The following is an 18,552-nucleotide window of genomic DNA, read 5'->3' as shown; positions in this document are numbered from 1 at the left end:
CTGCCCTGAGAGTGGCCCAGACAGGGAGAAATTTTAGAGGGAGACACTGCCCATCAGGGGGCCCTGAAGCAGGGAAGGCGCTGAAAGCCGACGGGCTGTGGACAGGCCGATGGGCAGGTGTCCCAGGGTCGGGGGGAGAGAGGAGCTGGAGCCGGGAGGACAGACAGACAGCCACTCACTTGGGCCACCGCGGACGGGTCACCGGGGCAGGTTGAGCCAAATGGCAGTCTCGAAGGGCCTGGGTGCCGGTTTGAACCTTACCTGGCGGGCAAGGGGAGCCCTAGGATTCTCCGACGAGGACTGATTCCAATTCCGGGCTCAGAACTGCAGGCCAAAAGGGCCAGGCACTCAGCCATCGGGCTTCAGGAGGGGGCTCCAGAAAGCAGGCCCTCTCCCCACACGGCCAGACAGCGGTGGCTGTGGCCCATCCCGGCCTTGTCCCCCGTGTCTCCCGCCCTGACCCTGGCGAGGGGGCAGTGGCGCTGAGCCCCCGGGTCTGCTTCCTGTAGGTTGGGAGGGGTGGCGTGGGTATCGCCATGATCGCAGCCATTGGGGACAGAGCCCGTGCCTCTTAGCAAGCTGCAGTAAACTGACACCTTGCTAAACATAAGGGCACGCCTCCCGAGGCGTGAACGAAGGGCCCAGAGCCTCCCGAGTGCCTGCCGGCTCTGCAGAGCTACGCGGCGGGCTCTCAGGCCTCCGCGAGCAGAGCTTCCAGGCCCACCTCTGTCTGCCACCGCAGGGAGGGCCGCGGGGGCTAGGGCCAGGCCACCCGGTGCTTGGTCTCAGCCCCGAGGATGCAGGAAAGCGAAGAGGAGGGTTGCACGTGTGAAGGTGAGCGAGGGGTCCGCGGGGCTGGCCTCGACGGTGACTGACAGCTGGGCACCGGGCACCCCTTGGCAGCCTGAGGGAAATGGGTGTGGGCGAAGGGGTTAAAGGTGAAGGGCGCCAGGAAAGGGGGGCCGAGTTGGACAAAACCTCGAGGTGAGGGTCTGTGGAGCCCGACTCAGGCTGGGGAGGTGTGGAGGCTGTGCCTGGGATGCAGGACACGGCCAGTGCCCTCGGGGCCAGTGCGCTAATGGTGCGCGGCTCCGGTCTGAGTCCCTGCGTGCTCCAGACGGAAAGGGGCCGGCGTTCTCGGCAGAGGGAATGGAGGAACAGTGCACACGGCCAGCAGTGGACAAGAGGTCCCGAGCCACGTCTAAGGCCTGGCCAGATGCCACGTTCCCGACGGCTCAGGTAAACGGGTCGTGGGTGCACCCCTTCACGGTGCTCCGAAGTGGGGGGTGTCCTGAGGCCACGCCTGCGTTCCCAGACTGTCCCTGAGCACGTGTCCCGGGCCAGTCACTGCTCTACGTCTGCTCCATCGACGAGCTCACTGAATCCTCATAAGGAAAGGTGAGCACCGCCACGAGCCCGGGTTTGCCGATGGGGAGACAGGTTCACAGAGAATATCTTGTCCCGGGTCACACAGAAGGGAAGCTGCCAGGAAAAATGAACAAAGGAGCCGGGCTCCCCATCCCAGGATCAAGGGACACAGACAGGAAAACCTGTGGGCATCTGGGCATTCCACAGACTGCCCCAGACCAGGCCATGCTGGCTGACCCAGAGTGACCACAGTGGTGTTGAATGATCCCAGGGACGTGGATGGCACTGACCTACCTCCCAATACTGGCCCGGGAGCTGCACACAGAGCTGTGCAGAGTCAAGGTGACCATGGAGCTCTTGTACCGAGATGTGTTATGTAACAAAGAGCTGCCTCCTCTGGGAACAGGGGAGCCAGGAGAGGGGACAGGTGGGAAGACCAGGCAGCTCCCATACCAACCGATGCTTGGGAACGCAGGGTTGGCATCGTTGTTGGTTTTTTTTCGGCTGTGCTGCGTGGCTTGTGGGATCTTAGTTTCCTGACCAGGGATCGAATCCGTGCCCTCAGCAGTGAAAGCGCGGAGTCCTAACCACTGGACTGCCAGGGAAGTCCCAGGGTTGGCATCCTTGAGTCCAGAACACCCATAAAGGGGAGCTCAGCTGTGGCCCCTGCACTGAACTCTGAGCGTACCTAGATGGGAGAGGAGGCCGCCAAGTGTCCAGTCCACATTCAGCTTGGCAGTCCCTGAGGATTTTCAGTCCCCTAAGGAGACGGGGGTCTCAGTCACAGGGTACAAAGATGCAGAGATGATCCAGAAAGGGCAGAAAGCCTCCTGTCCGGCCGAGGACACGTCCCTGCATGGCCTGCGCCACTGGCCCCAGTTCAGGGTGTCTAGACGCAGCGCAACGCACACTGGGCTGAGCGCCAAGAAACCCAGACTGAAGCCGGCTCAGTTATTAAGCAGCCCTGTGACTGTGGGAAAGTCTTTCCACCATCCTGAAGTCCAGTTCCTTCATTTAAAACCCAAGTGTAGGTGCTGCATGGGACCCCAGGACCTTTGCACAATCTAGGAAGGAAGTCCCAATAACGATGGAGATTCCCATTTCCCATCAGCCCGGTGGGATGAGGGACGTGGAGCCTCCAGGGCCAAAGAATTCAGCCTGGCTCTTGTCTCTGCTCTCAGACACTGCCCACGGCAGCCCCTCCCGAAGCCTCCGCCCAGCAGCCGCCCCAGCCGTCTGCCGCACACTCACCCTGACCGCGGGCCACCTGGACCTCCCTTTGCTTGCCGTGGCCAACCCACCCACCCCGGGATGCGCACTCCTCGGCTGCCTGCCCTCCACGGCTCCAGCTTCCTCTGGAGGAAAAACTGACCAGCGGGAGAGGGGAGAATGTGGGTTAAAGAGAGGAAAGGGAAAGGGGGAAAGAGGACGAAAGGGAGAGGAACGGGCAGGGAGAAGGGGCTCCCGTCTGCGGGGGAGACAGTTGGTCTCCACATCCCGATTTCACTAACGCTTCCAACCTCCTCTCTTCGCTAATCAGCTCCTCGGGCGCTCAGGGTGCTAAGCTCACTGTCCATCTTCGGCATCACCTCTGCCCTCTTTGGGGAGTCCCGTGGCCGCGGACGAGCCCAGAGGGAAGAGGAGAGAAGAGAAAGGAGTGAAGCCTGGCAGGTGTGAGGCAGGTGTGAGGCAGCAGCCAGGTGCACGGGTGGGAGCGCAGGTCAGAGCACAGGTGGGAGCACAGGTGGACATGTAGGTGGGAGCACAGGTGGATGTACAGGTGAGAGCACGGGTGGATGTGTCTTGGGCTCGCGCTGAGGGAGTTCTGCCTCAGTGGCACCTCAGGTGAGCCATGAGAAGCTGTGAGGAAGGTGGCTTACCTTACGAGAAGGATGCTTTTCTGAACTCTCCAGGTCTCCATCCAGGAGCGGCATGGCAAAGGAACTCAGGTCCTAGGACGGAAAGAGAGCATGTGGTCAATGACCTGGACCCTCAGGTGCCCATCTGGCCTCGTCCAGGGCCGCTCCTGGCACTCCGTGTGTATCACCACCCCCTCCCTGAGACCTCCTCGAATGTCAAGCCCCAGGGAGGACGCGGAGGGCCAACAAGGTGAAAGGAGGGGTGGAGACGTGCTGGCCCCCCTCGGAGATCCTGACCCACCTCCAGCTTCCCCTCCTGTCCCCCCAGGGGAAGGAGCAGGAAGAAGAGGCTGGGACCGCAGGGCAGAAGGAAGACAGCAAGGGAGGAAAAGCAGAAAAGGGGGAGGGCAGAGCCCACCGCAGCGCTCAGGACTTCATTTCATGACGCGAATGTGGCCCAAGGAAGTGTGTCCTCCTGGAAAGATGGCAGGGCCGCATGGGAGGGCTGGCCGCTGGGGCAAAGCGGTCAGAAAGGCCTGATGACATCGTGGCCCAGAGAGATGGCCTTGGGGGGAGCAGCTCGCCAAAGACTCGTGGTGTCTAAAATGAAGTCATCACGTCACCCTCACCCTGCTCCCCTTTCCTCCTGTGTCTTGCCCGGTGGACACCTCCATGACTGGGCAGGAACCGCACCTGGGCAGTCCTCCACCGGGAGAAGCTGCCTGCATCCCTAACCTTTTGGTTTTTTTCTTTTTTCCTTTTTTATTGTGGTAAAATACATGTACACAAGATTTACCATCTTAACCATTTTAAGTGTACAGTTCAGTGCAGTTAAGCACGTTCACACTGTTGGGCAACTAACCTCCAGGGCCCTTCCCTTCGCAAACTGAAACTCCATATGCATTTGACAACCACCCCCCAGCCCCCTGCCCCAGCCCCTGGCACCCCCTGCCCCCATTCTACTTTCTGTCTCTATGAATGAGACAACTCTAGGGACCTCATGTAAGTGGAATCGTACAGTATTTGTCTTTCTGTGACGGGCTTATTTCACTTAGCATAATGTCCTCAGGTTCATCCGTGTTGTAGCGTGTAACAGGATTTCCTTCCTTTTAAAGGCTGAATAATGTTCCATCGTATGGATAGACCACATTTTGTTTATCTGTTCCTCCATCATGGGACACAGGGCGCTTCCACACCCTTTGGCTACTGGGAATAATGCTGCTATGAACACAGGTGTTATGGATTGAACTGCGTACCCCTCAACACTCATAGGTTTGAAGTTCCCACCCCTATTACCTCAGAATGTGACTGTATTTCACGGCTGAGGGCACGGGTTCAATCCCTGGTTGGGGAACTAAGATCCCACAGGCCACGCAGCGCAGCCGGAAAAAACCCAACAGCGATGCCAACCCTGCGTTCCCAGATAGAGGGGGTCTTTGAAGAGGTAATTACGTTAAAATGAGGTCATACGGATGGGCTCTCTAATAAGACTTCAATCCAGCAGCACTAGTGTCCTTATAAGAAGAGGAGATCAGGAAACAGACACAGAAGGAAGACACATGAAGACACAGAGAGAAGATGGCCATCTATGAGCCAAAGAAGGAGTTTCTCAGAAGAAACTCACCCTGCCGACACCCTGATCTTGGACTTCTAGCCTCTACGATTGTGAGAAAATAAACTGCTGTTGTTTAAGCCACCCAGTCTGTGATACTTTGTTACGGCAGCCCTAGCAAACTAATACAGTGGGTGTACAAACATCTCTGCGACCCTGCTTTCATTTCTTTTGGGTATATACCCAGATGTGGAATTGCTGGATCATATAGTAATTTATTTTTAATACTTTTGAGGAACCCCCATACTTTTTCTGTAGCAGCTGCACCATTTTACATTCCCACCAGTGGTACACAAGGGTGCCAATTTCATCCTCACCAACACTTGTTATTATTTTATTTTAGTTTTTGTTTTTTATGGTGACCATCCTAATAGGTATGAGGCGGTATCTCACTGTGGTTTTGATTTGCATTTCCCCAATGATTAATTATGTTGAGCACCTTTTCTTGTGCTTGTTGGCCATCTGTATATCTTTTCTAGAAAAATGTCTCTTCAAGAAGCCCTTTGACTATTTTTTAACCAGCGTGTTTGCTGCTGAGTTGGTAGGAGTTCGTTATATAATCTGGATATTAACCTTTTATCAGATATATGAACTGCAAGTATTTTTTTCCCATCCTGTAGGTTGCCTTTTCACTCTGTGGATTGTGTCCTGTGGTGCACAGAAGTTTTTAATTTTGATGTGGTCCAATTTATCTGTTGATATTTTTATCAATACTTCGTTGCCTGTGCTTTGGTGTCATACGCAAGAAATCATTGCCAAATCCAATGTCATGGAGGTTTTCCCCTGTTTTCTTTAAGTTTTACAGTTTAAGCTCTTATATTTAAGTCTTTGATCCATTTTGAGTTACAGAAGTTCCCCCCCCCGCCCTTATCAGCAGTTTTGCCTTCCAACGTTTCAGTTACTTGAGGTCAACCAGGGTCCAAAAGTATTTAATGGAAAATTCCAGGGAATTCCCTGGTGGTCCAGTGGTTAAGACTCCATGTTCCCAATGCAGGGGGCCAGGGTTCGATCCCTGGTCAGGGAATTAAATCCCACATGCATGCCGCAACTAAGAGTCCAAATGCCGCAGCTAGAAGACCCCGCGTATCGCAGTGAAGATCCTGCATGCGGCAACTAAGATCTGACGCAGCCAAATAAATAAATAAATAAGGGGAAAAAAAAAAGAGAAAATTCCAGGGACTTCCCTGGCAGTCCAGTGGTTAAGACTCTGTGCTTCCACTGCAGGGGGCACGGGTTCGTTCCCCGGTTGGGTACACAGCGTGGCCAAAATAATAATAATAACATAAAATAAAAATTAAAAAAAAATTCCAGAAGTAAACAATTCAAAATTCCAGAAATAAACAATTCATCACAATTTTGTTTTTTGAATTTCGTGCCATTCTGAGTAACTTGATGAAATCTTGCACTGTCCCGCCCTGTCCCGCCTGGGACGTGAATCATCATCCCTTTGTCCAGCGTACATCCACACAGTACATGTGCTACCCCCTCGCCAGTCACTTAGTAGCCGTCTTGGTTATCTGTTTGACTGTTGCGGTACCACAGTGTTTATGCTCACATGATCCTTATTTTACTTAATAATGGCCCCAAAGTGCAAGAGGAGGGACACTGGCAATTTGGATATTCTCTTACTGAGCCTACTTCATAAATTAAACTTTAACCTAGGTATGTACGTACAGGAAAAATCATAGTATCCACAGTTCAGTTCCCTGGTTTTAGGCATCCACTGGGGGTTTTGGAACATATCCCCTGTGGATAAGGGGAACCAGCGTAATTTTTGTATATTGTATAATAAGGTAAGGGTCCAACTTTATTCTTCCACATGTGGATATCCAATTTTCCCAGCATCAAGTATTGCAAAGACTATCTTTTCCCAGTGAATGGTCTTGGCACTTTTGCTGAAAATCATTTGCCCATATACGTATGGAAGAGTTTCTTTCTGGACTCTTTGTTCTATTTCATTGGTCTATATATCTGTCTTGATGCCAGTACCACATTGTTTTGATGATTGTAACTCTGTAATAAGTTTTGAGCTCAGGCAGTGTGAGACCTCTAACTTTGTACTTTTTTTTTTTTCAAGATTGTTTTGGTTACTTGGGGTCCCTTGAGAGTTCATACAAATTTTAGGATGGATTTTTCTATATCTGCAAAAAAATGCCATTGGGACTTTGATAGGGATTGCATTGAATCTGTAGATGACTTTGGGTAGTATTACCATCTCAATATTAAGTCTCCAATCCATGCACATGGGAGGTCTCTCCATTTATTTGTGTCTTCTTTAATTTCTTTCAGCAACGTTTTGTAGTTTTCTGTGTACCTAATCTTTCTTTTAACCCCTTCCACCCTCCCAACCCCTTTGCTGTGGGGTCCAGGTCTGCACCCTCCTTTGCCCAGCTCTCTTTTGGGTTTCCTAATGGTTCCCCAAATCTTTCAGCTTAGGCTGTTTCAAGCTATCTGCAAACCTCTGCTAGAACAGTGATTCCTAAAACTGTGGCCCCATTATGCTGGCCTCTGCCCTAAAACCCCAGGGCCTCCACCAGAGCCTAGGCAATGGCTCCCACACCTAGTCCACTGGGACTTGCTGGCAATCTCTTACGTAGGCAGATTCCAGACTCAGCCCCTCTGGTGCCGGTTTATTTCAGCATCCCAGGCTGGTTGCACCTCGGGAGCTGGATCCCACCACAGAGTCGACTGGTCTGCGGTGCCGTGCAGGCTTCACGGTGATTCAGCCGGCAGCCCAGGCGGGGAGCCACCAGCTTCCCACGGGCGATTCACAGTCAGGAGCTCTCAGCCGGGCCCTGCAGGCTCCAATACAGGCCCCGTGGATTTGCCGACCTCTGCAGCCTTATTTCTGATGTGCTCTGCACCCCGTCTCCTTCTTTCAGCAAGAGCCCAGGCAGGATCTTGATAGCTTTTTAAACACAGCTGTGCGTCTGTGGACACATTGCCTGGAATGCTGTCTCAGCTCCTCAGTTCAAGGTCACCCTTCGCCCACCGTACAAACCCCTTCCTCGGAGAACAGACTTCGCTTCACTTGGGCCCCTGCAGGACGGAGCTGGCCATCTCTCGGAAGCTTGGAGCCCTTTCCTCCTGCCCACTTGCCTCCAGCTCCCAGCCCGAAGATCCTGGCTCACGGGGTGAACTCCTACTGTCATGCAAAGCCCAATTCAGATACGATCCCTCAGGGAGAATTCATGCTTCTCTTATCTGTGCTACCACGGTACCTTAGACTACCTTTATTACAGGACTTACCGTGCTATCTTAATACCATTTATCAGGCTATTTCTCCAACTGGACTGTGAACCGGTCAAGGGTGAAGGGAAATCCTTCATCTCGCTATTCTGCGCCACATGCAGCAGGTGTGCAGAAGTGACTGAATCAACTCCTGGACAAAGCAGCCCCTGTCCCGGCAGCACGTGTAGGGGGTGCGCGCCTGTGCTGATGGGCAGGAGGGGCGGCGAATGGGCAGACCCCGCGAGACTGCAGGTCACTAAGGAAGAGGAGGAACCAGGTGTGGACGCGTAGCTCCTATTTTAATGAGTACGTTCCTCTGTGGTTTCAAATAATCATTACCCTCACTTTTGTTCAGCAGAGCAGTTTCTACACACCAAAGCCCTGTTGCACATACTCGATTATTCCTCATGGAACCATCAGGCTCTAGTGACTGAGGCCCTGGCGGTTAAGTGACTCAGGACAAGGCGGTCTTGAAAGAGCCGAGACCAGGACGCGGGTCTCGCTCCCATCCCAGGCTGCCTGGAGCCCTGGGCGGGCCTGCGGCTGGTCCCCTGATGCTCGTCTCGCCCAGAGCGAGACAAGGAGGGCGCCACACAGGCGACCACGGCAGCGCGCGGTGCGTTTTCCTCGGTCAAGCATCCCCACAGAGAAGTCCCTTGGCACCAGTAGTGGACTTTGCTGGAAGGCTCCCCCATCCCACATTCCACGATTCTAATCTCAGCTCTCACCTCCCCGAGCTCACCGGGAAACAGTGCGCACCGTGGAGGCTGGTGTGGGAAAATCTCCGACTGCAGCGGGGACCACGAGACTATTAGCAGGTGGAGTGACTGGGACCTGGCCTCTCAGCTCGGCTGACCTTCCCGAAGGCCAGGCGCCGGGAGCTCACCCTGCTCACGGGGTTTAAACGCCCACCAGAGCTTTGTGCCTCCCTCACTGCTTTGTCCACATCTGGCCATCCTGAATTCTCCCTCCCCATTGGCAGGCATTCAGACCCTCCCTGGTGCTGGGTGGCCAGTTCACTGGGCCACACTGAGGCACCTAGAGACGCTCTGTCCTCTGGGATGGTCCTCAGCTGCACACACTGTATTTTAGACCCTGACCACGTGCTCTGGAGATAAATAGCAGGGTCTCTGGGGAAAGTGCATTTTCAGGATTTGGGCTGATAAAGTCGCCTGTCAGGAAAGCAACAGGACAAAAGAGAAAAGCCCCAGGTTTGAGAAAATTCCCAAGATGCGAGCCAACCTTAATACCCCACCCCTGCCCCTCTTCAGAATTTCAGGCAAAAGCCGAAAGTCTAATTCAAAAAAGTCAGGTCTCAGCAGCAGAGCTGTCATTAATTTGCCATTAGAACGTCCTTAAAACTTCCATTTGGTGCCTCATTTGGTCCTCAGAGGAGCCCATACAAGTAGGAAAGGCAAGTGGTATCACCCCAGTCTATAGATGAAGATACGGAGGGTCAGAGAGGTTAAGCCACTTGCCCAAGGCCAGACAACCAGACAGTAGCAAGCAGGCCCTGTAACCCAGGTCCACCCGCTCCCAGCTCAGAGCTCTTTCTATTGAACCCTCCCACCGCCTTGGGATGGCTCAGCTCCAGTGACAAAAAACAACCCGGGGGACTCTTCCCTGGTGGCACAGTGGTTAAGAATCCGCCTGCCAACTCAGGGGACACAGGTCCGAGCCCTGGTCCGGGAAGATCCCACATGCTGCGGAGCAACTAAGCCCGTACATCACAACTACTGCCCCTGCACTCTAGAGCCTGCGAGCCACAACTACTGAGCCCGCGTGCCTACAGCCCGCACGCAGAGCAGCCACCACAATGAGAAGCCCGCGCACCGCAACGAAGAGTAGCCCCCGCTCGCAGCAACTACAGAAAGCCCGCGCGCAGCAACGAAGACCCAACGCAGCCAAAAAACTGAAAAAAAAAAAGACTAAAAAAAGCAACTTGGTATTGGAGGCTGTGAAGATACAGGGTTCTTCTATGCAAAGTGAGTCTCCGTGGCACAGTGAGATCACAGGGGAAGAGAACAGATGGAGGAGGGTCTGTACAGTTCCGTGATTCACTACCAAGGCAGCCTGTGATACTGTCTCTTTAAGGTCTACTTCTTAATTAAAAGTAATTCACCTAATACAACATTGTAAATCAGCTATACTTCAATAGAACAATTTTAAGAAGTATTTCATGCTGATGTTGCAAAGGACAGACAAGTATCAATCATCCCACCACCAAATTCGATCACCCACATTTTGTGTAGTTTGGGGTCTCACTGATGGCTCACCCACTCCCCGGCCACTTATCCCAACATTTCTCTATGCTGTTTACAACCAACTGATGTGTGAATTCTTGAGAAATGAGGGTTCTTTTACTCCCGTCTTAGCCTTGACAGTAGGTGTGTATCGGTCAGATATAGTTCTGCCTTTTCAGCATTTCTGATGCTTTGTCTTACAAAACTCCTTTGTTGATGCAGCTGGGCTGCCCCAGGAAGAGCCCTGGTGAAAGTGCACACACAGGACAAACAGAAAGGCTGCCAATGTCAGGGGCCATGGCCTGCACCTAAGGACCAACCAGGGGTTTTAAACGTCAGGGTGACCACAGAACATTCCTGTGCAACTACCAGCCGTTAGACTCCTACCGAGGAGGGAACACTTTGAGGACAGTTTCATGTTCCTCCCCTGCTGAGCACACCTGAGCCCAAAGAGTGTCCATCAGCGGCATCTGGGGCTACCTGGGTGCAGACAGCTGACCCAGGGCGCTGTCTGGGCGTCGACGAGCCCGCACCCCTCGGGCACATAAGAACACGACCTGTTCACAGAGATAGAGCCGGAAGGCCGGGTTCCAGCCCAGTTCTGTGGTTTCCTATCTGGGGATCTGGGAGATCTCGGGCACGTCTGAATCCAGTTTTCCATCTGTCAGATGACAGGGTTTAACTAGATAATTTCAGAAGACGCCTGTTAGCTCAGACATTCTGTGTTCTTATCTGTTGGGCTAAACAGCAGGTGGGGTCGGGAGCGGTTTAAGGGAGCACTGCTAGGCCGAGAATAAAATGCTTCTCATCTTCTAGGATTTGTCATCAAAATAATTCTCTTCATCTCTCAAACTACCAAGTACTCTCCACTGTTCTCCCAGCTCAGGGCAGAGTCTGCAGACATGGTGTGGGCTCCACCACGGAGGGATGAGGGGGTGCCCCTTGCTTCCCTGGTGACGCTTCTTAGCTGAGCGGGTCGGGACCCAGACACACATCTGGATTTCTATCTTAATGTGTGTCTCAATCTGCTTCTTAAGTACTAACCCTGTAGTTTCTCAGGTGATTTCTAAGGTCCCTCAATTTTAAGCACATGGATCGCTAGTACAAATGCCAGGTGCATCCCAGCTCAGCATGATTCTGGAAAGCCGTGAGTGGTGTCCTCAGACTAAGGGTACCTGGCCCCCTGCCCTGCCTGTCCCCCTGACCCCCGTACTCCCTGTCACCAACATGGGGGGTTGCTCCCACCATCTAACCTCCTCTGCACCCGAGCTGTTCGAATTGTGGCGAAGGCCTTGGTGAGGCCCTCACGTGGGATACTCAAGGGAGGCGTCTCCAGATGGACTGGCTTTGCTCAATCCCTCAAAACCACCAAACGGGCAATTCTTGGTACTAATGTTGGGGGTAGTGACCAGAGCCATGGTCACTTGGAGCCTTTGAGAATACTCATGTTACATAACGACTCTCAGAAAAATAAGGAACGAACCCAGAATCACTGGAACTCGGCAACAGGGGAGGGACAGGGGACAAATTAGGGAAAAAGCCTAAACTTAACTCTTGGAGAAGTTCCAGAATTATTTATTTTCCACAGAAGACATCATGGTTTCTGACTGCACTCTGAGAGGCTTCCTGATATAAAAGAGAAAAAACCCCACTATTTTTCACTCCTGCGGCCACCCTCCCACCTCCCCTCACCTGGTGGTCCCAGGATTGATTCACATAGCTGTTTGGGGGCTCCCTCGCTGCCCTGGCCAACGACCCTGGGTCTTTGTGCCCATGTGATGCCTACTGACCAACCGCGGGAGGGAAAGTGCTTTGGCCCCGTGGTGGGCAGGACTTTCTCCCAAGAAAGAAGCCCTGGGCCGTGCAAAAGGCAGAAATCTGGCAGCCTGACCTTCCTTGGTGTTAAGGGAGTATCCTGCCCCACCGCTGTCCCCAATTCCTCACCCAGTGGCTCTCCAGCTCCACAGCAGCACCAGACAGTAAACTCTTTTCCCAACAACAAGTAGCTTCAGAAGCCCTAGACCAGAGTGGTCAAGAGACTGCATTCTCCCCTCAGCTCTCCCCTAACTCTGGCATGGAGCAAAGCATTTTAGTTTCCAAGGGCCTCAGTTTTTCAATCTGTAAAATGAGGCTATAGTGCCGTCTGTATCACAGGGCAATGTTGTGAAGACCAGATAGGATGATACAAAAGAAGGTCCTTCCCGAAACTACAATGAGGTATCACCTCACACCAGTCAGAATGGCCATCATCAAAAAATCCACAAACAGTAAATGCTGGAGAGGGTGCGGAGAAAAGGGAACCCTCCTGCACTGTTGGTGGGAACGCAAGTTGGTGCAGCCACTATGGAGAACAGTATGGAGGGTCCTTAAAAAACTAAAAATAGAACTACCGCATGACCCAGCAATACCACTCCTGGATATATATCTAGAAAAGATGAAAACTCTAATTTGAAAAGATACATGCACCCTTATGTTCGTAGCAGCACTATTTACAATAGCCAAGACGTGGAAGCAACCTAAACGTCCATCAACAGAGGAATAACTAAAGAAGATGTGGTACATATATGCAGTGGAATATTACTCAGCCATAAAAAAGAATGAAATAATGCCATTTGCAGCTACATGGTTGGACCTACAGATTATCATACTAAGTGGAGTAAATCAAAGACAAGTATCATATGATATCACTTATATGTGGAATCTAAAAAATGATACAAATGAACTTATTTACAAAACAGAGACAGACTCACAGACATAGAAAACAAACTTATGGTTACAAAAGGGGGAAGCAGAGGAGGGATAAATTAGGAGTTTAGAATTAATAGATACACACTACTATATGTAAACTAGATAAACAACAAGGACCTACTGTATAGCACAGGGAACTATATTCAGTGTTTTGTAATAACCTATAATGGAAAAGAATCTGAAAAAGAATATATATATATATGTATCTGAATCACTTTGCTGCACACCTGAAACACTGTAAATCAACCATACTTCAATTTTTAAAAAAGGTTAAAAAAAAAGACAGCCCTTCCCATAGTGTGAGCTCTCACACGGAACTGGGTTGCATCAGGACCACTGGCCGAGACGCACTCCGGCCTCACCAATCAAGGCCACAGAGAGGCCAAGGGCGTCACCCGGGGCAACCACCGACCTGGGAAGCCAGGGCAGTCTCCCACGCTCCACTTGGGTCTGAAATCAGGTGAGGAGCTTCTGCAAAGACGCTAGCTGCCCCTCCTATAATTAGAGAGCCGTCTTTATCCCTTTCCCAAGCAGAAGGCAGGCTGGTTAATAACCGGAGCCCGGCAATCCTGAAGCGGGGTTACACAGTGCAGGCTCCTCCCAGAGGCTCTCTTCCTGCTGAAAGGCCGTGGGGCCAGGCCCTGCCCTGTGGGCAGCCTTTGCTTGACCAGAGGTAAATGGAACCTTGGAAGGACCTGTGGCCTCCTGGCTCTACAGCCAAGGATGCTGTGCAGAAGGGAACAGGGACTTGGGCTGTGGGACGCCTGGGGACCCCAATCCACATTCCCAGGGCCCTCCCTCCACACCTTCCCAGCTCAGGCCCCCAAAGTGACCTCTTAAAGGCAAATGTTCCCAGGCCAGGTTGAGTCCAGACTCCGCTAACCACTAAAGACTAGGCCCCAGCCTCTTGTGTTCTTCCAGCCCGAGCTCCTCCCGGATAGAGGCAGTGGGAGGGGCAGGCTGGGTGGAGGACGCAGCGGGTCTGGGTCAGCTCACGGTCAGCAGGGAAGGAGGCAAGTGCCCTGGGGGGCCCAGGAGACACAGGCGTGGAGCTGAGCTGCCTGGTCTGCTGCAGCCCCCCCCAGAGCCCATCGCAGGCGTCTTTCGCGCTCTTGTCACCAAATGTGGCCGGGGTTGCAGGTGCTGCCTCAATCCAGAACAATCCCAGTCTCCACGGGTGGTGTTTTAGGCCAAGCCAGGTGATGGGAGGAGAGTCGTGTTACAGAGGAGAGAGCTTTGGGCTCTGATGATCCAGCGCCATCACAGAGCCTGTGATGGTTAATTTCACGTGTCAACTTGGCCAGACCACAGCGCCCGGTGGGTTAATTAGCACTAAGCTAGATGCTGCTGTGAAGGTATCTGTAGGCGAGGTTAGCATCTATAATCAGCAGAGTTTAAGTAAAGGAGATCACCCTCCACGATGTGGCTGGCCTTCATCCAGTCAGCTGAGGGCCTTAGAGCAAAAACTGAGGTTTCTGAAAGAAGAAGAAATTCTGCCTCAAGGTCTTAGCATCAACTCCCGCCTGAGTTTCCACCTGCTGGCCCGCCCTGTGGATTCAGGATTTGCCAGTTCCCGCCAACACGAGCCAATTCCTTAAAACAAATCCCTTGATATGTAATATTTATTATCTTAATACTATAATTATATTTATAATATAAATAACATATATCAGTTAATAGCCTATTGTGATATATAATATATAATGATATAGCTTAACGTATGTGTAATATATGTAATATATACAACTGTTACTATTAGTTAATATTTATATTAAGTATACATTGCATTAATATATTAATATGTGATAAATATATATTAAGGATATATACATGTGTGTATATTAACGACATACATGTAGGATGTGTATATGCATATACAGGTATGTGTATCTCTTACTCCTCTTGATTCTGTCTCCAGAACCCTGACTGATGCAGAAACCTAGACCCCTCCCCCTACCACCCTCGAGCTGGTGGGTGCTGACCTTGAGCGAGTCTGGCCGCAGGAAGGTGGCAGTTTGGAGACAGTCGGCTACCCCTGGGGAGGGGAGTGGGGCCCACGCGGTCAGCAGGGGGTCTCTGTACACACAGAGCCCTGACTTTGTCAAGGACCTCGAAATAAATCCCCAAGGGAGATAGATGGATGAGAGGAAAAGACAGGTGTGAAAGGACTTCGCTCCTGCAGGTTCAGTAAAAAAACAGGAGACAGCCCCTATTTTTTACTGTCATGGAAGATTTACAATGTGTAAAGGAGAACAGCAGGTTGGAAACGTCCCGAAATCACATTCTAGCGTCATCTGTGGAATGATGAGAATTGTCCTCACGTCGCTTGCTGGGTAAGTGGTGTGTTTCCACCAGGCATGTGACGATGCTGTGTGGTACCCACCCGCCGTCTCCCTCCACCCACCACAGTCAGCTGACAGCAGGGAGACGCTTATTCACCCAGGGGCGCGCTCCTCCACACTGCCGGATGCACGGGCAGGACTCAAACGGGAGTCTTTCCCCACACAAAACCGACACTGGAAAAGGTGCCAAGAAGCTCATTCACACGGAGACATAAATGACTGATGACAGCCTAGGGTACAGGAAACACTAAGACCTCATGATCAGAGAAGGACGTTCTAATGGGATCTCTCGGGCCCCTTGGCCCATCTGAAAGCAAGGACAAACAGAAGTGGCTGTCTGTCAGAGGACAGCCGGCCCTTAATTTCTAGGGCTGTTTTCAACTCTGACATTTCACGATGTTACTAAGACAAACCTTAAGGGAGGGTCTGCAAAGACCAGCGCTGGGTTTCTGGGGAGGGTTCTTAACCCGCAAGTAAAATGCCAAATCACCAGCTGAGACCGTGGTAGCCTTGGTGTTGAACCCTCTGTGGGTACCACCCACTGCCCGGCCAGCTAGGTGACTCTGCTGGTCCTCGGGCCTCCCACATGCTAAGTCCTCTCCATGAAGGAAAAAAGCGACCACGAGGGAAAGTGGAGACGCTGCTGGGTGTGCCCCGCAGACCCAAATGGCCCCCGACAGCTGCCTCTCCACCCGCCTGCCAGCGCCCCACGGGCAGCGGGGGCACAGGGGAAAAATCACATGGTTTGGGTCTGGGCTTCAAGACGAACCGCAGGACAGAAAACTTGAATGAGAATTAAACTGAGCACCCAGGGAACGTGTTTATAAGGTCACAGCACTGCTGGCAGCTCCGAGACACACCCTCCTCCACGCAGGGGGCTCTTATGGAAGACTCAGGGCTTAGAGACCTACTTTCTGCTCTCAACCACCTACCCAATGTGGTTCTGGGATTTGGCCCAGGAGCCAAAGTCCACACAGTTTTCAGCTCAGAGTCTGGAGAATACCCCGTGTCCATATTTATAAAACTGTTTATCAAACGATTCTTCCTAAACATTTCTGCAGGTGCCCAAAGCTTCTTCCATTCCTACCTGTGTGTCACCACCTGCTGTGACCACATGTTACAGGCTGAAAAGTACAAGGAGTTCAGGGGAAGCAGCAAACACCAGGGACCTGAATAGAACGCAAGGGCTTCTGCACTAAGTAAGCATAACGAAGAAGGCGCTTTTATTTATTCGCTCTAACTTTCATCCCAGGCTGAACTGGCGGCTCCAGAAGCATTCAGCTTTTCTCACTAACAGTGCCAACCCATCAGTGGATCACGAAATCGATTCAGTGGATGATACAACCACCCAAATATAAATTAGAATAAGGATGCATCTCATTGTTTCCTAAAATTGTTTCAATTATTCACACATAGACATGAATAAAATATACATGTTACTGCGTTGTGGACAACGAAGCCTGGACCACTGTGCACCACAGGATCTTTGAAGCAGTGCGGGTAGATTTCAGAGGGGAGCCGACACCCCCTGTCCTTCCAGATGTCACGACAGTGAACAGGGACGAACACCATCTTTTGTCCTCTGTCCTGGCCGAAGCCCTCTGACCTCCCTTTGTACTTTGTGCCCAGAAATACGCACACAGGATGGAGACAGAGAATCACATCTCGTCACTGTCATGGATGGGAGGTAGGCAACTCCTTACCTTCCCCCCGACCCTTTTTTTTTTTGGCCGCGCTACATGGCTTGCAGGATCCTAGTTCCCCAACCAGGGATGGAATTTTTTTTTTTTTTTGGCCACACCCTTGGCAGTGAAAGTGCAGAGTCCTAACCAATGGACCGTCAGGGAATTCCCACCTCCCCTTTCCTCCAACCACATCCATCCCTCCCCTGGCCCTCTGAGCAGTGGGCACTGCTGCTCTGACCCACCGTGGGTCCTGCCAACTCCAGCAGTCTCAGGCGACCCCAGACCCAGAACAGCAGTTACAGCCCTGGGGGCAACCACCTACCGAGACCCCTCCAGAGTGGGATCTGTCAGCACCTGTGCCCCTCTGGTCCAGGCCTACCGCAGACTCCCTGGTCTCCTGACACCTAAACCAGGGAAATAACGCAGTCACAGGGTGTCGCCGTTGGAAAATGTCAGAGACCTTCCAAATTGATCCCCTTCCATTACAGGTGGGCTCACAGGTTTCCAGAGAGATTTGAGTGAGGTGCTCAACGCCACGTGGTAGAGTCATGACCGAGCCAGAACCAACTCCTGGTCTTGCAACTTCTAGCCAAGTTCTCTATCACACCGTGCTCTCTCTAGTTGACTCTGACCTTCCAGCGTACGTTTCCATTACGTAAGGTGATAACAGCTGTCCTGCAGAGTCATAGTACAGACGGAGCCCCTAGCACGGACCTGGCTGCCCTGCGCACCCAGGTGTCAGTTATTGTATAATTATTATACAAGGTCAGCCATCATCTAATTTCAGTTCTCTTGGTATCTTTGCGTCCAGCGACAGAGCTCTTGTTCCAAGTTGCCCTTTGTCATCCACTGGCTTTGCGTGAATGTGTTACTTCCTGGGAGTGCTCCACGCTTGTGGTCATGCCCATTAGGGTGAGCAGCTGCTCCGGGAACTTTCGGGAGGGAGCCACAAAAGCCTCAGCGCCCTCCATCTGATGGAAGGCTGGAGGGCACTCTGCAGAGAAGGGCTCCAGGTGCTGCGTGTCAAAGCCTAACGCAGCAGGTACGTGGAGATCAGCGGCTCCAGGAAATGCTATCTGCCCACTTCCCCTTCCTTCCAGGGCAGGGCCTGCCCGGAGCCCCTCGGGCACACACCAGGCACACGCAGAGCACATGTCGGGGGGCTCCTCGTGGGAACTCAGAGTTCTCGGGTAGAACAGGGGGCACTGGGGGCACACGGCATCCTCCCTCAGAGCCCAGTGGCCACTGAGGGTTCCAGGCACCCCACCTTGGGCCAGAGTCCCCCACAGGGCAGGTTAATGATGACACTCAAAACAGGCAAGTGGCTAGCTCTTTGCAAAATTTATTTTTTGGTCCTTTTTACTAACTTAGCTCCTATTGTTAAAAAAGAAGCTGAATTGAACCTACGCCCCCTCTGAGGCCTGGGTACAGATTTCTGTTCCAACCAGCTGTGCTGACTGGAAA

At 52.2% G+C, this 18,552-nt stretch overlaps 1 protein-coding gene across 7 annotated transcripts in view; it reads right to left on the bottom strand.

Annotated features, from left to right (window-relative positions):
• Nucleotides 1-18,552, bottom strand: part of PRKAG2 (protein kinase AMP-activated non-catalytic subunit gamma 2) — a 277,321-nt gene that overhangs the window by 194,892 nt on the left and 63,877 nt on the right. For all 7 annotated transcript variants that reach the window (XM_012537262.3, XM_033408362.2, XM_033408363.2 and 4 more), the window contains exon 2: nt 3,249-3,320. In XM_012537262.3, the coding sequence (XP_012392716.1) occupies nt 3,249-3,320 (72 nt within the window). The remainder of the gene's footprint in view (nt 1-3,248; nt 3,321-18,552) is intronic.

This window comes from Orcinus orca, chromosome 9, assembly GCF_937001465.1.
Source record: "Orcinus orca chromosome 9, mOrcOrc1.1, whole genome shotgun sequence".
In the NCBI taxonomy this organism is placed as follows: domain Eukaryota; kingdom Metazoa; phylum Chordata; class Mammalia; order Artiodactyla; family Delphinidae; genus Orcinus; species Orcinus orca.
Note: the sequence above shows the minus strand (reverse complement) of the source record. Positions and strands in the feature narration are given on the sequence as shown.